Consider the following 20993-nt stretch of genomic DNA (forward strand, 5'->3'; position numbering starts at 1 on the left):
ACTAAGGGAACAGTAAACGTTAACAGCGGCCTTTCATGGTTATGATTAACTTTGCAGATTAAATCGTGGTTTGCGATCACCCCGAACCGAATCCAGTTAGCATAAAAATCACGTATGTCACCAACTAATCGAGTATTAAATTATTTGTAAACTGTTTTAAGGCCACTTGGGTTAGATTTCATAGTCTGATGCTTCTACATTATATTGCTCACTGGATTGAATGGGAACAAATTTACATGGCCTGTAACAAATGAGACTCACCACTCAAAAAGCCACATACATTTTTTTCAAACACCCAAATGTGTTGATGGAAAGAAAACCAAGAAAACCAAGCTTCCTAGTTGTGTCCCTTTTTTATTCAAGAGTCAGAATGACGAGTCATTTCATAGCAGTCAAAACAGACAGGTCAAAATATCTTGTAAAAATGACTCTGTACATTACAAAATAAAATCCTGGTCAAAAAAAAACAAAAACAAAAAGACAAAAGAACAAAAAAAAAAAAAGAATGTCTATCCGTGGACAGGGGTGAGCCATCAGAGAGAGCAAGTCTCTCGTCTTAAGCTCAGGCTAATGGATGTATGCCTCTCATAGAGGCAGGATGCAGAGGAGCAGATGTGACTAGGCGGTTTAGTGACCACCATACAGAGCCACAAGCTTCTTTAGGTGAGGTATTTAAAAGTAAGCTATGGGTTTAAATAAAGAAGACGACGACTGTGTCCCTCCATCAGTCCAAACATGAAATGTAACAAAAACGGTGTGGAGTTTGATCTCTGTTGTACTCTTGATCCCTTGACAAAACACCAAAGCCAAACTAGTAAACATCCTCGCTGAGCACAACCTCTACACTACCACAGTGGACCCCTAAGGGAAGACAGGATTCCCTTTCCAAAAAGAGCTTTTTTTTTGGTCTGTTTGGTTCACACGGCCACCATCAGGTGGTGCTAGACAGCCTTTTGAAAGCTTGAGTGTAAGGGAGGCAGTGAAGTTTCCAAGGCTGAGTTCAGGCCGTAAAAAAATCAAACCGCATTACCTGGCCATGATGGAAATTCAGGTGTCTGATCAGCTTGATACAAAAGCTGTTGGTTTAAAAGAAAGCTGAAGATAGCAGCTACAAGAAAATACATACCACGGCAAACCTGTAGCCATTCATGCTGCTTTTTGGCTTTGTAAGGCATGAACGGCCTATATTCAAAGACCTGTTGGAGCTAAACAATTTGGACCGCGTTACTGAAATAGTAGATAGTAGTAACTAAAACAGGCCTGATTGCAGCACCTGTCTTTTAAAAATAAAGGCCCTTCAAATGGTTTGAAATTTGAGTGATGGCTTAGAAGAAGCACTTTTAAAGAACCATGGTTGTAACAGATACGACAGTGAAGAACCATTCAATTGGGAAAGAACCTTTACGTCAAGGGAAAACCTTGAGGTGAAGTTTCCACACACTCTCACCTCCATTACCATCATGCTTCTTCTAGGCCATCGTTCAAAGAACGAACCATCTGAAGCACCTGGATTTTGAAGAGTGTGTTCTGAGTGAGTGAAAAAGCACTGAGTCCCTTAATCAATACAATGCCGAAAAGATCAAGCCTACAGCCACAGTCCCTTTCACTGGAGCTCCGTTACTGCAGTCTGGAAGCATAACCAGAGAAACAGAAACGCCTGTAACGACACCAGAAGCACGGTCACATTCTGCCAGGGGAATGAAAGAGACGATCAAAAAGCTAGAAGAAAAGTCTAAAGTGCCAGCACAAAGAAACTCTTCCGGACTTCTACGACAGGGTGGTGATAAATGTGTTTCGCAGGCCCACAATGAGCGTGGCAGTCATCCGCCCCGTCATATGTACAGTGGCTGCACATCGAGGACAGACTCACTGGGAATTGTTCAGTTTGCGACAGATTGTCTATACATTCACTTTTCATCATAGAAATTACACTGAAATTCAAGGCCAGCGATAATCTGTAGTAGGAAACTGGGGTTCTCAGCTTCAAATAAGTCAACAGAAATAATAACTGCAATAATATACCTCATCGTTTGCCATTATTTAGGAATACAACACACATACAACATACAAAGACGGGTGAGCTACTTTTCTATCAATTCAGCCAGCGGTACAATCTGAAAGCAACACATCAGATCACAGATCTTCATGGCAGTGAAAAAGAAGAACCAAAAAACAAACAAACAAACAAAAAATCTCTTATGTACATCAAAAATTCACAAAATGCCCTGCATCAAGGAATATTCAAAATACATGTAAGAAAAATCCGGTTAACAAGAGTGGGCTGATTCTGTTTGTGTGAGATATTGCTTCATTATCAGACATGGTCCAAGTGTGGTTGTGTTCTACAGGAGAAAAATTAAGCATTCAGCATTTCATTTCAGGGGAAACAGGGCTTAAAGTATACAATAACAATTTATCATATGTAGTAGTAGTAGTAGTAGTAATAATAATAATAATAATAATAATAATTTGTCAAACAGCTGAAGAAAAAGCAGTAAATGGTAAGGCATTAAAGGAACTCATCCTTGCATGCCTGAGATTGACTGAGAATCCTGGTTCTCTCATGTTAAAATGATAGTCAAAAATATATCTTAAAAACCAAGTCTATCTATCACTTTCACATAAACAAGTTGACCATAAAAACAGATCATATAAAACTGGACGCTCCAAGGTCATTTTTATAGGAATTGCGCTTTTAACTGTTTCAGTATCAAAATAAATTTTGAGAGACGTTCCTAAATCACTAATGGAGAATAAAAAATTGAAGCAAAATGAAAACCGAAGAGAACTTCAGCTCATTTGCATTACATGGTTGAAAGGATCATGATTGTACACAATGTGTAAAGTAGTAAAAATGTCTTGTTCCGTGTACCAGTGCAATTCCCTTTAGCCTCCGCCTGGAAGTCGTTAAAGTAACTGCTCAGAGATTGTTAGCCACATTAAAGACCAAGTTAAGTTTCCATAACGTTCCTCTTGCAACAAATGCAGTTGATCGGCCAAAACCTTGAATTTGGCTTCCATTAAACTAAAGGAGCTAACAGGTAATGGAAAAAGATGCCGATTAGCATCATACAAACTGCATGGTCAAATAATCACACACTAGTCCCAAACTAATCTCTCAAATAGACTAGGCCATGACATTTCTGACCCTACATGACCATTGGTCTTAAAGTAGGTGCAGGGAGCCCCAGGGGGTCCACAATTATATTGGAATTGACTTCAGTCTAAAGAAACATACAATATTTGCTACAGCTTTACCACAAATGTCACCAAACATGAGGCCTACATGATGGAGCACAATTCCGGACCATGTTAGCAGCTCAGCAGAGTGATAAAAGCCAAATTGTTTCCATCAAATAAAGATGAGGATATATATCCACCTAAAATTTAACAAGTGCAAACTAGAGTTAGATGTTATAGATGTTGTTTCACAATTACAAATAAAATGATAAAAAATCCATACAAACATCAGGCTTTTTTTGTGATGTAACTTTGCCAAAGTAGTAAACGTTCAACACCAAACATGTCTTGGCTGATCAACTACATGAGCGTTAGTGTACATGTCAATTTTCATCCAACTACTCCCTTAAATTGGACCCGGACACCCCCCCCGCCCCCCATGTCAAAAACATGACTGACTGGTTTAGCACCAGTATCGATTCAGTCATGACCAATTCTGCAACAGAAAACAAAGTTGGCCATGTCCAGAAAAAAAATGGGTAATGAAAAATGGAAAAGCTCAAGCAGAAATTGATTCAAAGAGATAGAACGAGGTCAATGTTCATATCTATATGATAGCGGGGGCTGCTCCAGGTTAAGAGGAAAGCTGTTTGCCAAGTTTTAAAGCCTACAGAAGCTGTAAGTAGCATTTCCAATAAAATTTTAATGAAGAAATCTTTAAATAATAATCATGCCACTTAGCAGCAGCGGGCAGAGACTGTCATAAAACATGGCAAAGCCGGTATTCTCTGGTATATGTTGAGCTTCTGTTTTTTTGAACAGCTGTTTGATCAGAATCAAAACACACAAACACAAACATTCTGGCAGTGTAGAATAAACACGGTTTGCGGTTCAATTAAAAACAAAAACACAAAAATAATTGTTTATCCCAAATGTAGCAACAATGATTTTGTCTCAAATCAGCTTTACTACAGTACAGTAATGTAAACTGCATAACAGCAGCCTCCCTGAAGCCTGAATTTTGTTCATACTTTTGTCCAAACATCTTGGCTGACTGACTACATTTGGGGTGAGGGAGAATAAGGGAAAACTGAATAGATTTGATCCAAGCTTTTTAGGAGCGATGCATCAGGCCCGCTGAGCTTCGCTCAGTTTTCTTTAAAGGGGCACAGTCAAGCAATGCTGTGTGTCAGTAGGGATGGCAAAGCCAAGTCTTAAAACAATAGACACAGAGGAATGCTAACATGATGCAATATAGATATATAGATCTGTCGGCTAAGAACCACTCTATTCAACCCTGCCACTCTTCGGAATCTTGGTGGATGCTAGAGAACTACCACAGAGTACATGCAAGTAGAAGACTTTTGGTCCTTGTTGATCTTCGATTTTGTTGGGGAGTATTTAAAATAAACAAACAAAAACCTATAAATTCTTAAATTCCCAAAATAGTGCTGAGACTGTACTAGTCATGGGGGAGCTGACCTGGCCAAAAGAAGGATCTGCATTTCTCAAAGTAGTGGTAAACTCTCATGCACTCACCATTATCTTTACACATGGTGCTCAGCAAGACACAAGCTTCAGTCTTCTAATCAAACCCCCTGAGCTTTCAAAAAACCCCAAATAATAATAATAATATTAATTATAAAAAAAAAAAAAACAAAAACAAAAAAAGACTGGCTCAGTTAAATTCAGACCAGCATATTGATTTGGGCCAAAATGCACCTCAAATCTGATCCTCCTTTCTTAAATGTATGGAAGCCAGATATTTGTCACCAGCGCTTTGTGACCCTTTAGTCAAATACTGGGATAATACTGTTAACAAGCATCAAGCCCATGCAACGCTTACTAATGGAGATTAAGAAAGGCATCTACAGTCCCCAAAAATAAAACAAACAAAAGAAAAACTAAATCAGGGTTGGGGGGTGGGGATTATTCCCTTCACCTCTGAAACTTACCCCCCCCTTAACAAACAAAAACAAAATAAGTGCTTGGCCTTCAAGTAATCAACCCCAGCATATTTTGGCTCTCAGAAATGTCCCTTTTTCAAAAAAGCTAAAAAACAAAAACAAAACAGGAGAGAGGAGAGAGCGGGGCAGAGTGAGAGAGAGTGAGAGGAGAAGATTACCAAAGAACCACACAAATGTCCTTGGTAGACAGGCGTAAACTTTGCATTTTCTAGAACACTGGCAGTCCAATGACCTCCATGCTCCCTCTTCCTTTCTCTCCATCCCTTCTCTGGGGTCGGACAGCAAGCGATCAGAGGCCCGGGGGAAGGGATGCTCAGTTGTGCTTCTTCTGAGCAGCGTGGTGCTCACTGGGGGTGAAATCAGCACAGAAGCCATTCGAGACGGGGGTGGAGCTACTGGAGGTCGGTGTGCCCCAGAAGCCAGCGTTATCTGCATACAGAAACTCCTCAGCAAAGTCCGGCTGCTGCTCCGCAAAGCTCCGGAACATCTCTGCCACAAGGAGGCGCAAAAGAATAAGGGAAATCAGAGCATTATAACGGCGAAGAACAATAGTAAACGGCCATGGTCTACAGTTCTACAGGTAAATGTACTCTACAGGTAATAGTCCTCCTGGCTGTTATTACCTGCCTAAAAACACATTTTGTGGATCAAAAGCACCACTGGGAGAAGAAAAAAAAAATAATAATAAAAACACCACTCATGTTTGTTCCACCTACTGTCACGCAGTCAAAACTGCCTACAAAACTAAAATGCATGACTTTTGTCATAAAAGTAGAAGTCCATGAAAGCCCAACCTTCACAAAGAAAAGGGAGAGAAAAACTTCTGTGTTCAATTGTACTCCCCATAGTCAGACTCCCATCTGCCTGAGCTAAGCTTAGCATGACATGCCATTAATGGCTTACAGCTTAGGGTGTCCGGGAGAAAGTCGCACTCATGACATTTGATTCTACATTGCATTTATCAGTTTTTGTGTACCATTTGTACGATTGCATGCACCAAACCGTGTCCTTACTGTAGGACACATAGGGTGTAGTAACAGTGTAACGGTACATCTATGTGTGATTCTGTGTCAAGGCATGTGGTGAAACGCGCTGCCCCGGAAACTGCACTACATTTTATGACAGCCAGGTCTACCCTCCTGTAGTCTGCAGTCGGCATTAGTCGAGGTAGAATTTACAATCTGACTGGCTGAGGCCTGTTCAAAGCTGCTTTATAAAAAACACGCAATTGGAGATGAACTTCATGTTTATGCTGGCGGCCACATACTGAAATGTGTCATTTTATATTTATGTTTTCATTTGCTCCATAAGAGGCTTGTGTTTTTGATTTCCGCCGCTGATATAATGCACATTTACAGTCTGCGCACATTAGTGTTTGTGTTGTAGCTCTACATGGACTTCTTTAGTAAAAATCTGAAGGTACGCTGACCCTACATTCATGTGTAGCTTTCCCAGAACAAAAAGCAGTGCTCTTCTATGGAGATTACACAAGCAAACACATTTGAACATCTCTGCATTCTAAGGAATATACAATGTATAATGTGTACAGTATGTTATTTGATAAGTTACAGGAAATAAAGAGAAATTAGATTGCAATGAGAAATGATCAATTGAGTGAGGAAAAAAACAAACAAACAAAAACACCTCACCAAATGTAAGTTTCCCACTGTCCTCCACATCTATGGCACTGAAGAGGCGGGACACTCTAAGCTCCGCCACCCCAAGAGCAGTCCGCAGGATACAGGCCAGTTCTTCCTCCGTAATCGCCCCATCCTCCTCAGCCTCGAACATCTGACCAGAAAACAAACCGAAACAGCACAGTAAGTCCCCCACTAGGTTTAAAATGTCAACCTTTTGGCATGCAGACATAGAAGCAGTGTCAAAATTAGTGTATGACTGCTGGTTGTCTAAACACAAACAGAGCAGTCATTTATAAATAAGGCTTTAATGAATATACTATTTGAAATCATCAATTGATTAGTGGAATTATGAAACGCTCAATTACCAAATAACTTGTATGTGGCTGCTTTATGGTTGTTTTATGCATTTGCTAAATAAAGAAAGAAACACCTTCCTCAAAAATTGTATTACATCCAAGTATGTGCAAAGGATCAGCAATAAAATAAAACTAAATAATTTAGAAAAAAGAGAAACAAAAAGTGAGTAATTTTAACTGCTTCGAAACATATTTAGGTTTACTGCTATGTTTATTTCAGTGACTTTTACGTTGACATGGCTGGGGCCACAAGATCATGAACTTGCCTCCACTTGCAGCGTAACCAGCATGACTGACTCTGTTGAAGGGCAGGAATTTATCCATAAACAGACGCCATTATGGTGATGAGAACTCAACCAGTATTTTAACCAGTGACCTGTCTCCTCATTTATAACGTCTCTGGGTTGACTTACTTGTCCATTTGAGACGTCCTTGCTTAAACAGATCTAACTCTACTCTAGAATGATGTTGTTACAGGTATGTTGCAGTGTTGCCTTTTGACTCTAATGGTTTTAGCCACGCACTCCGATCACGTGACAGACAGCTGCTCAGCCTGTATAAAGGTAAAGGATAAAGGATAAAGGTGCACGTATTCGTCACTGTACAGTGTGGACTGTACAGCGAAATGTGTCCTCCGCATTTAACCCATCTGGTAGTGAACACACACTCACACACACACACACACACACGTGTTAGGGGCAGTGAGTACACACACACACCCAGAGCGGTGGGCAGCCAACTCCAGCGCCCGGGGAGCAGAGAGGGTAAAGGGCCTTGCTCAAGGGCCCAACAGTGGCAGCTTGCCGAGCCCGGGAATCGAACCCACAACCCTGTTATCGATATCCCGGCGCTCTAACCGCTGAGCCACCACTGCCCCTGTATGTTGCCACCACAGCCCTGCGTCCAGACTAAGGGAACAGTAAACGTTAACAGCGGCCTTTCATGGTTATGATTAACTTTGCAGATTAAATCGTGGTTTGCGATCACCCCGAACCGAATCCAGTTAGCATAAAAATCACGTATGTCACCAACTAATCGAGTATTAAATTATTTGTAAACTGTTTCGGTCGCTGATTTTAGTTGGACCAAGACAATTACTTGTTGCACCCCTAATTTGATCAGTATATTTGAGAACGATAAAGCTATCCGAGTAGTCAATACTCTTATGGAATTCATGCTTTCAGAGCAAAGTACAGTTGTTAATAGTCATTTGTTTGGCATTACTTGAGCTATAGAAGGTCCGTCTTCACCTCAGCACCTTTTAACAATCGTCTGCTCATACACAGCAGTTCTTGACTACATTGTTGCCAGAGAACCAAATTTGTATTGTAGTTCAGAGACAAGACTTACAAGGCTCAGGTCCTAACTAGCAGTTTTGAACTCCAACATGATGTGACCTAATCAGTCTTAGTTTAATCTAAGTCCAAATACGGTTTCTGCTTCTTTAGACTGCTAGCATGCTCCCGGTGGCATATTTATTTCTGAGATAAAATAAGCGCTTGCTGGGGAGTTCAAAAACCTCAAATTACATAGATCACCTACTGACAAGAGCTGACTAAACTTAAGATGTTTCCCAAAATAAACTTTTTTTTTGCTACATGTGATAAATAATTCATGTTCATGATTTCATTCCAAAGGACCGACCCATTCACAGATTCCCGCACCGGCGGTATTCTAGGCTTTATAACTCAGGATCAGAGTTACCTACAGACATGATTGCACAGATCATAGCAAAAATGAAGACTTGCCCTATCTAACCAGCACTCACGACCAGTCATCAACTATAAGCGAGTAATCCAACTGTGAAAACCAGCTAAAATCCACACGCACCGCCTTCAGTAGCCTGCTCTGTTTACTCGTGATCAGAGCAGGGAGGAGGGGCTAGCAAGTCACTGCGACTGCTGGTCTATCATATAAGGAGAACCGAGAAGGAATGATCTGCTAGCTCTTTTTCAGGCTCACAGACTTTGAATTTCAGATACCTTAAGTATCTTCCACATGGTGAAGTATATGGTTTATTCAACAATGGGATCAGATCGGTATCGGCCGATATTGGATGGGAAAAAGTTGGATCGGTGCATCTCTATAAAGAAGCCTAGGTGTAGCCTAAATTTCGACAGGCATGGTGTGTGTGTTTGTCAGGAAAACATAGTCGGTAAGAACCTTCATGAACACAGCACGTACCGTAAAGGCCAACTTGATAGTTTCCAGTGTTTTGGCAGGTCTGCACACTACGGAGAACGCAATCACAAACTCCCGAATGTCCATCGTACCATCTTCATGCTGCGGAGCCAAAACACAGATCTCTATTCAGTCCAATTCTGAGAAACTGCTTACATAAAAAACAGTGCATTAACCCTTTCACATCAACATTGAAGCACTTCCACTTTTGCTTTACAAGCTTTGTGTGTCATGCCACCATCTAAACATTTACTCAAAAATTCAGGACAGGACATAAATGCATTTAATCTACCAGAGCCATTAGAAGCAAAAAATTGGATGAAACCTGACCGAACCTGCAAAACTATACAGGCTGCAAACCATTTTTCTATATAAAACAGATACACAGTTACTAGGGGACAAACAAGGGTTTGCCAGTTCTTTCTGCGATTAAGATTTCTGACATAGCAACACCGAAAATGAAGCCTGGTCCCCAACGCTGGACTAAAAGGTTTAAAGTTATATGGGTGAAAAAACAAACAAACTAATATATATATATATATATATATATATATATATATATATATATATATATATATATATATATATATATATATATATATATATAAAAAGGGCCGATTGCGGCAGCTGAATGCCGTACCTCATCGAATAGGGCGAACATGTCTCTGAGCACATCGGACATTGGCATGTCCAGAAATTGAGCAAAGTCCTCCAAGCACTGCTTCTGACCCTGTAGCTTACGTGCCCTTTTACCATACTCTTTCAGGAGCTTATCAGAGCTCTCCCGCTTTAGCCTGAAAAGCATACACACACAAAGATTTATCACTGTGTGGCAGTGTCACACTAATTGATTTAGGTGATAAGTAAACTATTAATTAGAAAAAAGGGGTTTATATAAAAAAACAAACAAACAAACAAAAAACACTACAGTCATGCAAAAAAATCTACGCTCTGGCATTTTTCTCATTTTGACATAACGAATCTGGCAGTTGTTCTTTACACTGTGTCTCACTACAGAGGCGTGGGCCAATAGAAATGCTCTGAAATGACTTCAAAGTGAAGGTTAAGAAAGTTTCTTCCTTCTCCTGTAAAATTGCCATTTTGGAGATGGTTATACAAGTTTTTGTATTACAGGAACTATATGCATTTCCCAACAAGTACATAATAGCTTACAGTGTGCCCAAGTCTGTTTGATAGTCTTAATTTATATTTTTGGTGCCATAAAAAAACAAAAAACAAAAAAAAAAACAAATTCCAGGTAACAGTATCATGAATGGACATATTTTAAGGCCACAAGCCACAATTTTTTGTTGGTTTTGGTTGGAAAAGGTTTTATAAAGGTCACCACAGAACAAACGTTAACCAGGTTACTGCAGTATGGAACTGAATAACAGTAGCAAGACATTTACAGCATGACAACCCTGAGAATCAGGTCACAGGAGGTCAGAGTATTCACAAGTAATCAACTGTGACAAGAAGTGTGATGAGAATCATTGTGCATTTTTTGCCTAACAGGGACATCTTCATAACAGAGCAATTAATAGGAAATGCAATGTGTGTTCTGCATATAAATGTCTGTGTTTGAGAGTACAAGTGTAAATTCATGTGCTTTAGGTAAAAAAACAAAAGCGTAGTGGAAGTGTGCAAAAGAACGTGACAAGTTTCAGAGCTAGGGTGTGTGTTTTCGTGCTCGTGTGATGCCAATGTTTTTACACCAACAGAACTCACATGAACCTTCTGACAAGCTTACTTTTTGTCATGCCTTGTTGTGACTTATTACGTGACGCATCATAAAGTACTCCTTTAGGAATACCTGAACAAATTCCTGACCTCTTATGGATTTTATTGATAAAACCGTAATATATAAGCAATTCAAATGCAGTTCAGTCACCAGGTTCAGATGCACTGCTGCATTTATACCCCAATAGTGATTAAGACTCACCCCAGTCTCCGGACAAGTTTGGCAAACTCCAGCAGACATGTATCCACAGGCAGCCTGAGCTGGCCTTCTGCCATGGCCAACTGACAGTCCTCAAAGGAGTAATCAGTCACTGGGACTTCTAGGGCCCTGAGTGGACACACACACGAAACATGAGCTACGTGTACTTCAGTGTTTTGTGCCCTGACTTGTAAACAGCCTCACAGAGGGGTCAGTTTAAAGCATTCATCTCATTTACAGCCTCCATTCTCACACACTCACACACTCACACACAGTAGAAAGTCTGTGATTTGGCAATGCAATTTAAAAAGGTATCATAATTACAGAGTTACCTAAAAAAAAAAAAGGGAAGGGGACTAGTTACAAAATGCTAAGTGTTATGTAACGGTCTTGACTGGTTACATTTTTGGCCCTCGTCCTAAAATTTACCCACACCCAGCAAACTAGCAAAAGCCTTTTAAAACCCTAAAGCTGTGAGGAGGTCAAACAAGCTCACTTAAGCACACACTCTCAAAAACATACATGACTACCTCTGCGGACTATCAAACTGGAGCTAAACACACCGAAGATAAAGTGAGTTCTTTTTTTTTGTTCCTGTTGTCAGGGTTTAACATTTTACCATAGTTTCGATTAATAAACAATAAAGCTGCTGGAGTTGCTCCATTTGTGCAGGCGTTTGCTTTCCCCTCCATGTTGCTTAAATGTCACAGACTGGAGAGAGCAAATATTGTAAGGGGACAGTACATACACAACCATTGTGGAAAGCACGGACAGAATAATAAAAAAAAATCAATCAGAAATTCTAATTAATTTACATTGAATTGCCCAGCACATCATTTTCTCCAACAAGTCCTTCATAAAAGCAAAAGTGTGTTTTATTCTGTGGGAAAATAACAGGGTTGTAAATAAGTCCACATCTGAAATATGTTCTCCTGAACCACACACACTTATTATTTAATTAAGTCAAATCAAAAGAGCAAAGTTAAACCACTCAATAAATGCATTCAGTGACACCTTTAAATGAAAGCCTTGTACATTATTCGAGAAGGAAGCAAAAGCTTAAATAGAGGAAAGTGTGTGTGTGTGCACGTGTGTGCGCGCGTGTGTTTGCGTGTGCGCACAGCAAAAGTAGGCTCTGGCGGTCTTACTTGGCCATGAGGCGGCGCACGTTGTGAGCAAAGAGAGGTGGGTTCCTCTTCTCCTCTTCACTGGGGGTATAGATGGGGAGGAACTGAAAGCAAAACAACATAACTACTCTTACACAAACATCTCCTTTGACACAGAGGGCAGCCAACACACCACAGAGCTGCTCTCTTTTGCTTGATCATTTTCTAATACATGACAAACAGTCAGTCGGGTGGTATCAATTTCATGTTCTGAAGAAGCAATTTCAATTACTGCTCATGTGACACAGGGGAATGAACATATTAGAAGAGTGACTGTATTTGTGTTTCAACTGCTGTTCCAACTCACAAATGGACAGGATTGATGCTTAATATTGAGGCAAGATGTGCAATCAAATATCAGAGAAGGAATAATGCATGTGACCAAGTATCACAAAGGGTCATGGATGCTGACAAGACAGACTTATTGAAATGTTATTGAAATTTGTAATGTAATGATGAACTCATGTTCTAAACCCCATCACAGTCAGATCCTGTCTAGGAGTACTAACACTCACCTCAATTTCAAACTCATTGTGAAGCTGGCACAGAGTAAGCCACAGTATCTTAAACCTGGAAAACATGACAACCACAGTAAAATGGAAGGGCATCTTTTAAAAGACACACACTGTATTCATGACGGTAGATTATTCTTCCTCTCAATAGACCATAACTAGCAGAACTAAATGCTGCCTTCAAGTTCCTACTTATGACTATGGAGCTTACAATTATTACGTGACGTGTGCTTAAGTTGTTCTGGATGGAAACATGAAGCCCTTTGTTTACTTCTGTTTTTCTGTGGCCAATTACAGAGCTCTACCAAATCAAAGAGCATAGTAAGAGAGCAAGGTGAGCAGTGTTTTAACCAGTAAGATCTGGTGCATGTACTTATCTGTTGTTCAGCATAACTTCACAGTGAAGGGGCCCATGCACTTAAGATTAATATTTCACAGCTGGTCGCACTTTCCAGCTGTAAACATTAGTAGATGTCTAATAATGAGTGTATCCTTTACAGCATTGTATGTAGAGGAAGAAACAGAGAAATAGAGCCCACCCACACAACTTAGTCTTACCAGCAGTTAAAGATGTGCTATGCCGTTTAGACCTCATCTTGGCAATCGTTAGAGGTATAAATATGCATTGATGTACTGATCTGAACATCAAACTAGAATAGAGTAATTATCTATAGGCATGTACTCATTCAGCACACATATAACCAAGGTTACTCCCAAATGGAACTGTAGTGAGATTTTATGATGCACCAAACAGAAATTCCTGGTAGCAATAAATGTTTCTTTCAATGGTTTGAGCTGTGCCATATGAATTCAGTAATTAAACCTCTGAGCAGACAATTTCTAAATGTCAAAGGCTGCATTTAGCAGTTAGTACTCACGCTCCAGGGCCTTGCCAAGTCCAGGTGATTGTGTCCTAGGGAGACAGAGACCACAAATTACGCACAGGCTTCTCCATGCATTCATTCAGGTCCTACTATTATTACTACACATTTTAAAGATACAAGCTTCCTGCTTAACCTTGGACCAAACACAATTAGCTGACAATTTGCAACTTGTAAGACTTCTTTATTGTGGAAATGCTAACTGTTGCACACAGCTTCTCCAGTTCCCATTTCTAAAATCAATTTGTTCTCTCTTACAACACAATTTACATTTTGATGGGTTTCAGGGGGCTGATATGTCTTTCCGTGTCTTGCTCAACAGGTAATGTTACACTGTTACAGCAGCAGTGCGGTTACTGATTCAGGAATTTTTAAAAACAACACTATGTAGCTTTCTGACCCTAAAATAACCTCTTCAAAAACATGTTGATGCTCCACTGAATTCTAACAGGGAGAATAGCATACTCATGGTTGCTATTCCAGGCTCGGCACGCTGCTAACTTAATCCAGAAGTGTGTAAATGTATATGTGAGAGAGATTTAACTGGAATTTGTTAGTGAATCAAAGGTGGAAGTAAATTAATGAGTCATTGTTTTCTGAACGTTCTGAAATGCCACTGTAGTTCCAAACATGCTGTCCCAAATAGCTTTGTATTCTGTGATCACAAATGATTATGTAAAAGATCATGCAAAGTTGCCGTCCGTCAGCAACGACATTATGCAAAAAGGGAGTGCGTGCAGTAAATGGGGCGGGGTCACCGATTTTGATTGTGCCTGATGTAAAGGAGATTAACAACAGATTCTTTTTCAGTTAATAAGGTTTAAAATCACAACTTTTCCCAGGGCCAACGGGTTGGCACATGCATGACTGGTGTCTTGTGACAGACGTGTAAACCAGCACCTCTATCTCTAAAGAGGGGGAAGAAAGGAAAGAAAAAAAAAAAAAAAAAAAAAAAAAAAAAAGGCTTGGCCAGGTAAAATAAGCCAAATGTGAGGATAGTCCAATGGGAGGAGATTTAAGCAACATTCTTGCTGAATAGGCTAAATCTAAAATGTTGGCTCACATTATCCTATTAACTGCAAACAACAGCTTTCCTTAGTAGCCCCCAGATGTTCATGAATGCTTACCAGTCTATTAGGGTAGCGGATAACAACAGGCTGTATGGGCACCGCAGGAATGAATGCACCTGCATGAAGAAGTGGGAAAAACAAACAAACAAATAAACAAACAAACAAACAAACAAACAAAAAAAAAAAAACACACACACAAGAGAGAAAACATTATTCTTCAGACAGAGTATTAACACAGTCTGGCTGCATGAAAAGAACGAAGCAGTGCGCTTGTGGTCGAGTGGCATCAAAAGCAAAGCAGAATTTTAAAGGAAGGAAGTGCTGTGTATGTCTGACTTGTTCAAATGCAAGCGCACATTACACACAGACCTGGCTTGAACGTGATCAGACAGGACCTGTTTGTACATGTTCCTTCTGGAAAGATCATTATCTGCAGAGGATAAAAAGGAAATAAAACTAAATGAGACAATTACACTTGATCATTCACATTTAAATTGTATTGTGTGATATGCAGGACAAATAATACATCTTCCATAGTTTCAAAATAAAACAGGAAAACAGCCTGAAGCACCAGTTTGGGTCAGCACTTAACAAGTAATCTAGACATTCTTTTTGGGTGCCCCCCTCCAAAAATCACTCCCATAAAGGGAATGATCAAATGTGATACCAAATAGCAAAGCTGCTCCTCAATTCCAGGCACATTACACACTGATAAATGTAAATAAAATAAAGAAATAAAGAAATACACACACAGAACACATTTTAAAATGTAGCAGGGTGCAATCACACACTCCCCTCTGACCAATAACAAAAGGGAACAGATGAAGATCCTGCAGTGATGTGGCACACGACCTACACTCACCACGGCACAGAAACACCAGTGGAAAGCTCTAACAGTGTGCAAAATAAAGCGTCAGGAAAATGATAGTTACTTACAGGTCTAAGCCTGTAAAGATGTTAGTAGTGTGAGATCTGTGACATTAATATGGTTAACACTGTACAATATCTCATTTTCAAAACAGTCTCATCTAAACACAAATGTTAAAAAAAAAGGAAAAAAGGTCATGTCTCAATTTCAAAATCTGAACTGTCTAGGACTTTTGCTGTTCCTAAACCAAACAGGTGGCAACATTCAGAACAAGTGTTTGTACGCACAAATGAATACACATCTAGTGTTGTATGCAAATTTGTTATTCCCGCAAAATAAGCATTATTTTGAGCATTACCTGAGGCCACTCCCCTCCTGACTGAGCCCTCCGTTTGATCTCCTCCACAGTCTTCCTCCTGGAGTCCTGGTCTGACCGAGACACAAATACGGGCCGGATGTATTTAATCAAGGCTGTAGGAGACAGAAATTGGGACAGTTAGGAAGCGTCAGCATTTGATAAGAAGGATGTGAACACTTATGTGCTTGATGGGTTTTATTGACAAAAAGCTTAAAATGGCTAATCTGAATATGACCAGTTACGTTTAAGCCAGCATTATAGAAGACACCAATTAGCCAAGTTAACACAGCTTCAGTCTTCTGTATTCAAATGCAGTGGTAAATACAGTGTGGTGAGAAGGGATATTTGATATACTAAATTTCTCTCCATTTTCTTTTCATCCTTTTACACATGGACAAATGAACAGACAGCTTCCTTATTGCCTTCCTACAACCACCACAATCTTTAATTACTGTTAGCACAATGTTAACTTTTAGCCACTGTAGCATTTAGCTGGCATGGCAGATCTAGCTAAATATAAAGAGAAACCAGAAAACATGCTGTACATAAGACAAAGAGAGTGCTCTGTATTACTGCTGCTGCAGTTGAGTATGCAGAGCCATTCTACACAGACTCCTCAGTTTTTAACTGTTTCAATCAGTGCTTTGTGCTTGACTACAGTGTTTTAACTGCTACAGTAACATGAGGGCACATGCAGAGTTTGTCCAGAAGGACCATGCATTTGCTTCTGTCGAGCAGAGCTAGGCAATATGACAATATTGTACTATATTGTGATAAATTTTGCTTTTCTTATATTCTCCAATTCTCATATTTTCTAAGCAAATCAAGGATACTGTTCGTGCTCAATAGACTCTGATCATCTGCAGGTTTCATTACTAACAGTGTAACTGGACTGGTTTAATTAGATGAAGTGCAGCAGATGTTGCATAAAAATTACTCCTCAGTACGGGAGAGTATGTGAATAGCGGTTTATAAGGATCTGTCGCTATGTTTTTAGTCTGTGATATACATGTACTGTGATAAATATTGTGTATCCCAAATTTAACAGATTTAAAAAAAAAAAAAAAAAAACAAACAAAACAAAATCTAATAAATGCAAGACATCCTTGGTATGCACATACTTCACTAGTGCACCATATTAAGACAACTTTCCCTACAGAAGGCACGGAAAATGGACTGAAATGCCCCTTATAATTTGTCACCATTGTCTTTGAGAACATAGAAATGAGCTACATAAGTCTGTATATGTTGTTTAGTGAAGCCATACGTTGCTTTGACTTTAAGTCAACGCAGAGAAGAAATAACTGGCCTCTGAAAACAAAGAATTCCTCTTCAGTGTTTCCCATTCCTGGTCATGCAGGTTCCCTCCCTACACTGAACATCAGAGCATTTCTACCTCTGTTGTAATCTGACCTTAGTCAGTTTAAAATGAGTGTTTAAGAACAAAAAACACAAAACAGTGCAGTTCCACTAATAATCAGAGATGTTGAACACAGCAAATATACAGTTTAAATACATACAAGTGTGTGTGTCCTGATACACAGAGCATAAATTATGCTTCCTGTTTCACTTCCCTGTGGGGCCTACCAAGGCATATTACCGGCATAACCCATCAATCAAACGCTCCCTCAGCCTCTAAAAGGAATAGTTCATCTAAAAATCAGTTACAATTTTCTTTAATGCAAATGCAGCTAATTTATACACCACTGTATCGTAAATGCAGAAATGCACTGGCGCTACAAGGCTAATAAGCTGCAAAACTATACATAAACAGATACAATATTCACACCCCTTTAAAGAATTCAATCAGCTACTTTTAAGTTGCACCCATTGCTGACTAAATATGCGCAAATGCACACACATGACTTGTTTAGCTCCTGTAAAATAGTGCTGGCAATATAATAGGGTGGGCTGGAAAGGTCTAAAGCCAGATTGAGAAAGTAGGTTGTTCTCAGATCAGGCCAGGTCAAGATTTGTGTTAAATGTCAATTGCCTTGGCAATGGCGTTCTAAAAGGACCATTGTTATGCTGTCAAGTTCAAATTTAAACAATCTTTCTCCAGAAGAAAGTAAATAATGCTCATCTCCTGTTCTCTCAGTAGATGTGGGGAGAGTTATCGACCACTTATGGTTTGTTCTCTGGAAACTCAGATCATCCTTTATCATATAGTATCTGCTGCTATTTGCAGCACTTCTAGTACAAGGCTAATTACAAACAAAGCCATACATATATATAAGAAACATTAACAAAGCAGTTGTTTTCTTCACCTTTTATGAACTTAAATAACACACTTTCCTAAAATTATATTAAATCAAAGCAAAATCCAACCAAGCTCATTAGGATTCTGGTAGTGCCGGACTACCTTATAAGACATGTGCATATATGCCAAAAAACTAAAAACAGTAGCAGCATCCATGTTATAGAATTAATTTTAGAGATGTGAGGGACGGATCAATCGGCTATGTATTGGTATCAGCCTATTTGCGATCAGTCAATAATGGAGCTGATCCTGAGAGCCAGTCAGATCATATGATCCATGTTGGTAGGATGTGTAAAACCAACATGTGTTGTGAGGGAAGCAGAGTAAAGACATTTTACACCACTTACCGGATACACACAGCAGTGTATGTGGTTAGTGTGGCATGTGGTGCAATGGTTGAGACCACTACCTGCCAGTGAGCTACCACAGCATGTGGAAGACTGGGGTTTGATTCCTGGTCTGGGTGACTATGTTGATCTACACCAATAAGAGTCCTTGAGCAAGACACCGAACACTGCATTGGCCCACCTCCATAATAGGTTAATAAGTTAATAATAAGTTGCTCGTAAGTCGTTCTGCATAAGAGTCAGCTAAATGCCATAAATGTGCACGTAAATGTACAGTAGTTACATTACTCAACCCATTATAGTGAATATTAACCAATATGAGTTAGCAAAGGCAACCAACACTGAGCTCCACAGTGCAGTTCTGAATTCACAGACATCGCAGGAACATTACAAAAGCCCTGAATGATGCTTCATTACAAAGTTCGCACGGAAAGGTTAACATCCAGCCTCGCTCTTGATCGGGATCAGTGATTAGTGTATTTAAAAAAAATAAATAAATAACACTGACCGGTGGTCCAGCTCAAATTTAGCACAGTTTTTATAGATAACAGTTAGCCAGTGTTGAATGAATGATCAAATGTGGTTTAACAACTAAAGGGACGTTGGTAATACAGTAGTTTCAGCATCGTAGGGCGTACAAGATCTGGTGCAACGTCAAATAATATCATATGTCATGGTACTATTTTTTTGGCTGCTTATACAAAACGAAAGTCCACACTGTTCTCATTTGCCATGACAACTACCAGAGGGAACTTTCCTGTTAAATATCATTTATTTTACTCCAAGCTTGGATACATGGAGCGCATTATTGATAATGACATGCTAGATTATTGATTACAGGTGAAAAAAAAAAAAAAAATCTTTATCATAGAAAATAAATAAATATGTTACAATGTCATTCCCCACCTCCCCACCCCCATATTGTGCAGCCCTATCATACAGTTAGCACATAGCTAAACGGTGGGGTATAATAAGCATCCACTGCTGGTAAGCTACAGCTCTGTACAGTCAGTGTAAAACTAAAGTAGTAAACCTCAGGCATCAAAACAATGCTTAATTGAATCAATTTAAGGAAAAAACTGTCTGCTTCTTTAACTGTGTACATCAAATTACATATTTTTGCTAAACTACTGCTTTAAATACAACAAAACGAGGAGCAGTTATCATCATTGTCCTCGTCATCTTTTCTCTATCTATATCGGATGAGCAGGAGGTCCACGGCCCATCCCACTGAGGCTTGGATGAGTTCACCATCTCATCCATCAACCTCCTCCACCCCTTGAACTGCTGGAAAGGGTCTGGGCGGTGGGCTGCTGATTGAGATGCAGAGTGACGGAAGGGGTGTAGATCACAAGTGCAGGATGGAGTGTGGGAGGGAGGGGCAGAGAAAGAAGAAAGAGGGAAGAAGAGGGAGGAGGAGGGGCAGGCGAGGCTCTCTGTCTGCAGGGATTAGACTGTAGTGAGAGGCTCAGAGCTGTCCAGGATCGTCAGAGGACTTAGAGCCTTCTCTGGAAAACCTAGGGGAGTTTAAAATAACCGCACATGCGCCACTCTCTACGCCACACGCTGCTTAACACTGCTTAGCATGTTCTCGGCCTGCTCACGAGCTGTGGCACTTTGAGAGGGTGTGAAGAGATCCATTTCCCTTGTAAAACGTCCATCACCCTCCTTGGATTCATGAGATCAGTCAAGATGTACATTATGTATATTTTCATTATTGTTGGATAAAGGCTTATTAGAGATTAATTAAGATCTCGATTAAGCATCGTTACTTTCAGATCCTGTGTTTAACAGAAACGAAATGCTTTACAAAAACGACTATTGAGGTTACAAATTTCAGTTTTGGGATTCTTTGAGGTTGGTCTTAAAAAGGTATTCACATACCACACTGGATCTGAAAATGGGAAATAAGCAAAGTGGTTCAGACTGAACACCACTACTCGTCTAGGGTGTTTGTGCACAGGGCGGATGTGAAGGGACGCATCTCAACAAGAGGTGATCGAGCCAAAGAGCAGAAGATCTAAATAAAGACTGAGAAAGAAGTTCTACATCAGACAAGGAAAAAGAGCTCTGTTCATGTCTTTTGCCTTGGCAGTGTATAGCCATGAATTTGTGGAGGGAGGAGCTTCTGAAGGCACACTGAAGGGAGGGGTGTATTTGTTCTGCTGTTAAGTTCAAATATGAACAAGCTTTCTCCAGAAGAAAGCAAACAATTATCATCTGCTGTTCTCTCGCTAGACAAGGGGAAGGTTTTGACCACTCAGAGTT

The 20993-nt window shown here is 39.9% G+C and overlaps 1 protein-coding gene across 1 annotated transcript in view; it reads right to left on the minus strand.

The window, feature by feature from the left end:
• Nucleotides 1-334: 334 nt before the first annotated feature.
• The window catches only part of LOC140556219 (lysophosphatidylcholine acyltransferase 1), a 32412-nt gene continuing 11753 nt past the window's right edge, over nucleotides 335-20993 (minus strand). Inside the window, exons 4-14 of the mRNA XM_072679876.1 lie at nucleotides 16119-16231; nucleotides 15262-15322; nucleotides 14950-15008; nucleotides 13820-13854; nucleotides 12945-12999; nucleotides 12412-12494; nucleotides 11267-11392; nucleotides 9965-10118; nucleotides 9328-9426; nucleotides 6797-6938; nucleotides 335-5636 (exon numbers count right to left, since the gene is read on the minus strand). Of these exons, the coding sequence (XP_072535977.1) occupies nucleotides 5461-5636; nucleotides 6797-6938; nucleotides 9328-9426; nucleotides 9965-10118; nucleotides 11267-11392; nucleotides 12412-12494; nucleotides 12945-12999; nucleotides 13820-13854; nucleotides 14950-15008; nucleotides 15262-15322; nucleotides 16119-16231 (1103 nt within the window). The 3' untranslated portion in view covers nucleotides 335-5460. The remainder of the gene's footprint in view (nucleotides 5637-6796; nucleotides 6939-9327; nucleotides 9427-9964; nucleotides 10119-11266; nucleotides 11393-12411; nucleotides 12495-12944; nucleotides 13000-13819; nucleotides 13855-14949; nucleotides 15009-15261; nucleotides 15323-16118; nucleotides 16232-20993) is intronic.

The sequence above is a fragment of the Salminus brasiliensis genome, chromosome 5 (genome assembly GCF_030463535.1).
Source record: "Salminus brasiliensis chromosome 5, fSalBra1.hap2, whole genome shotgun sequence".
Classification (NCBI taxonomy): domain Eukaryota; kingdom Metazoa; phylum Chordata; class Actinopteri; order Characiformes; family Bryconidae; genus Salminus; species Salminus brasiliensis.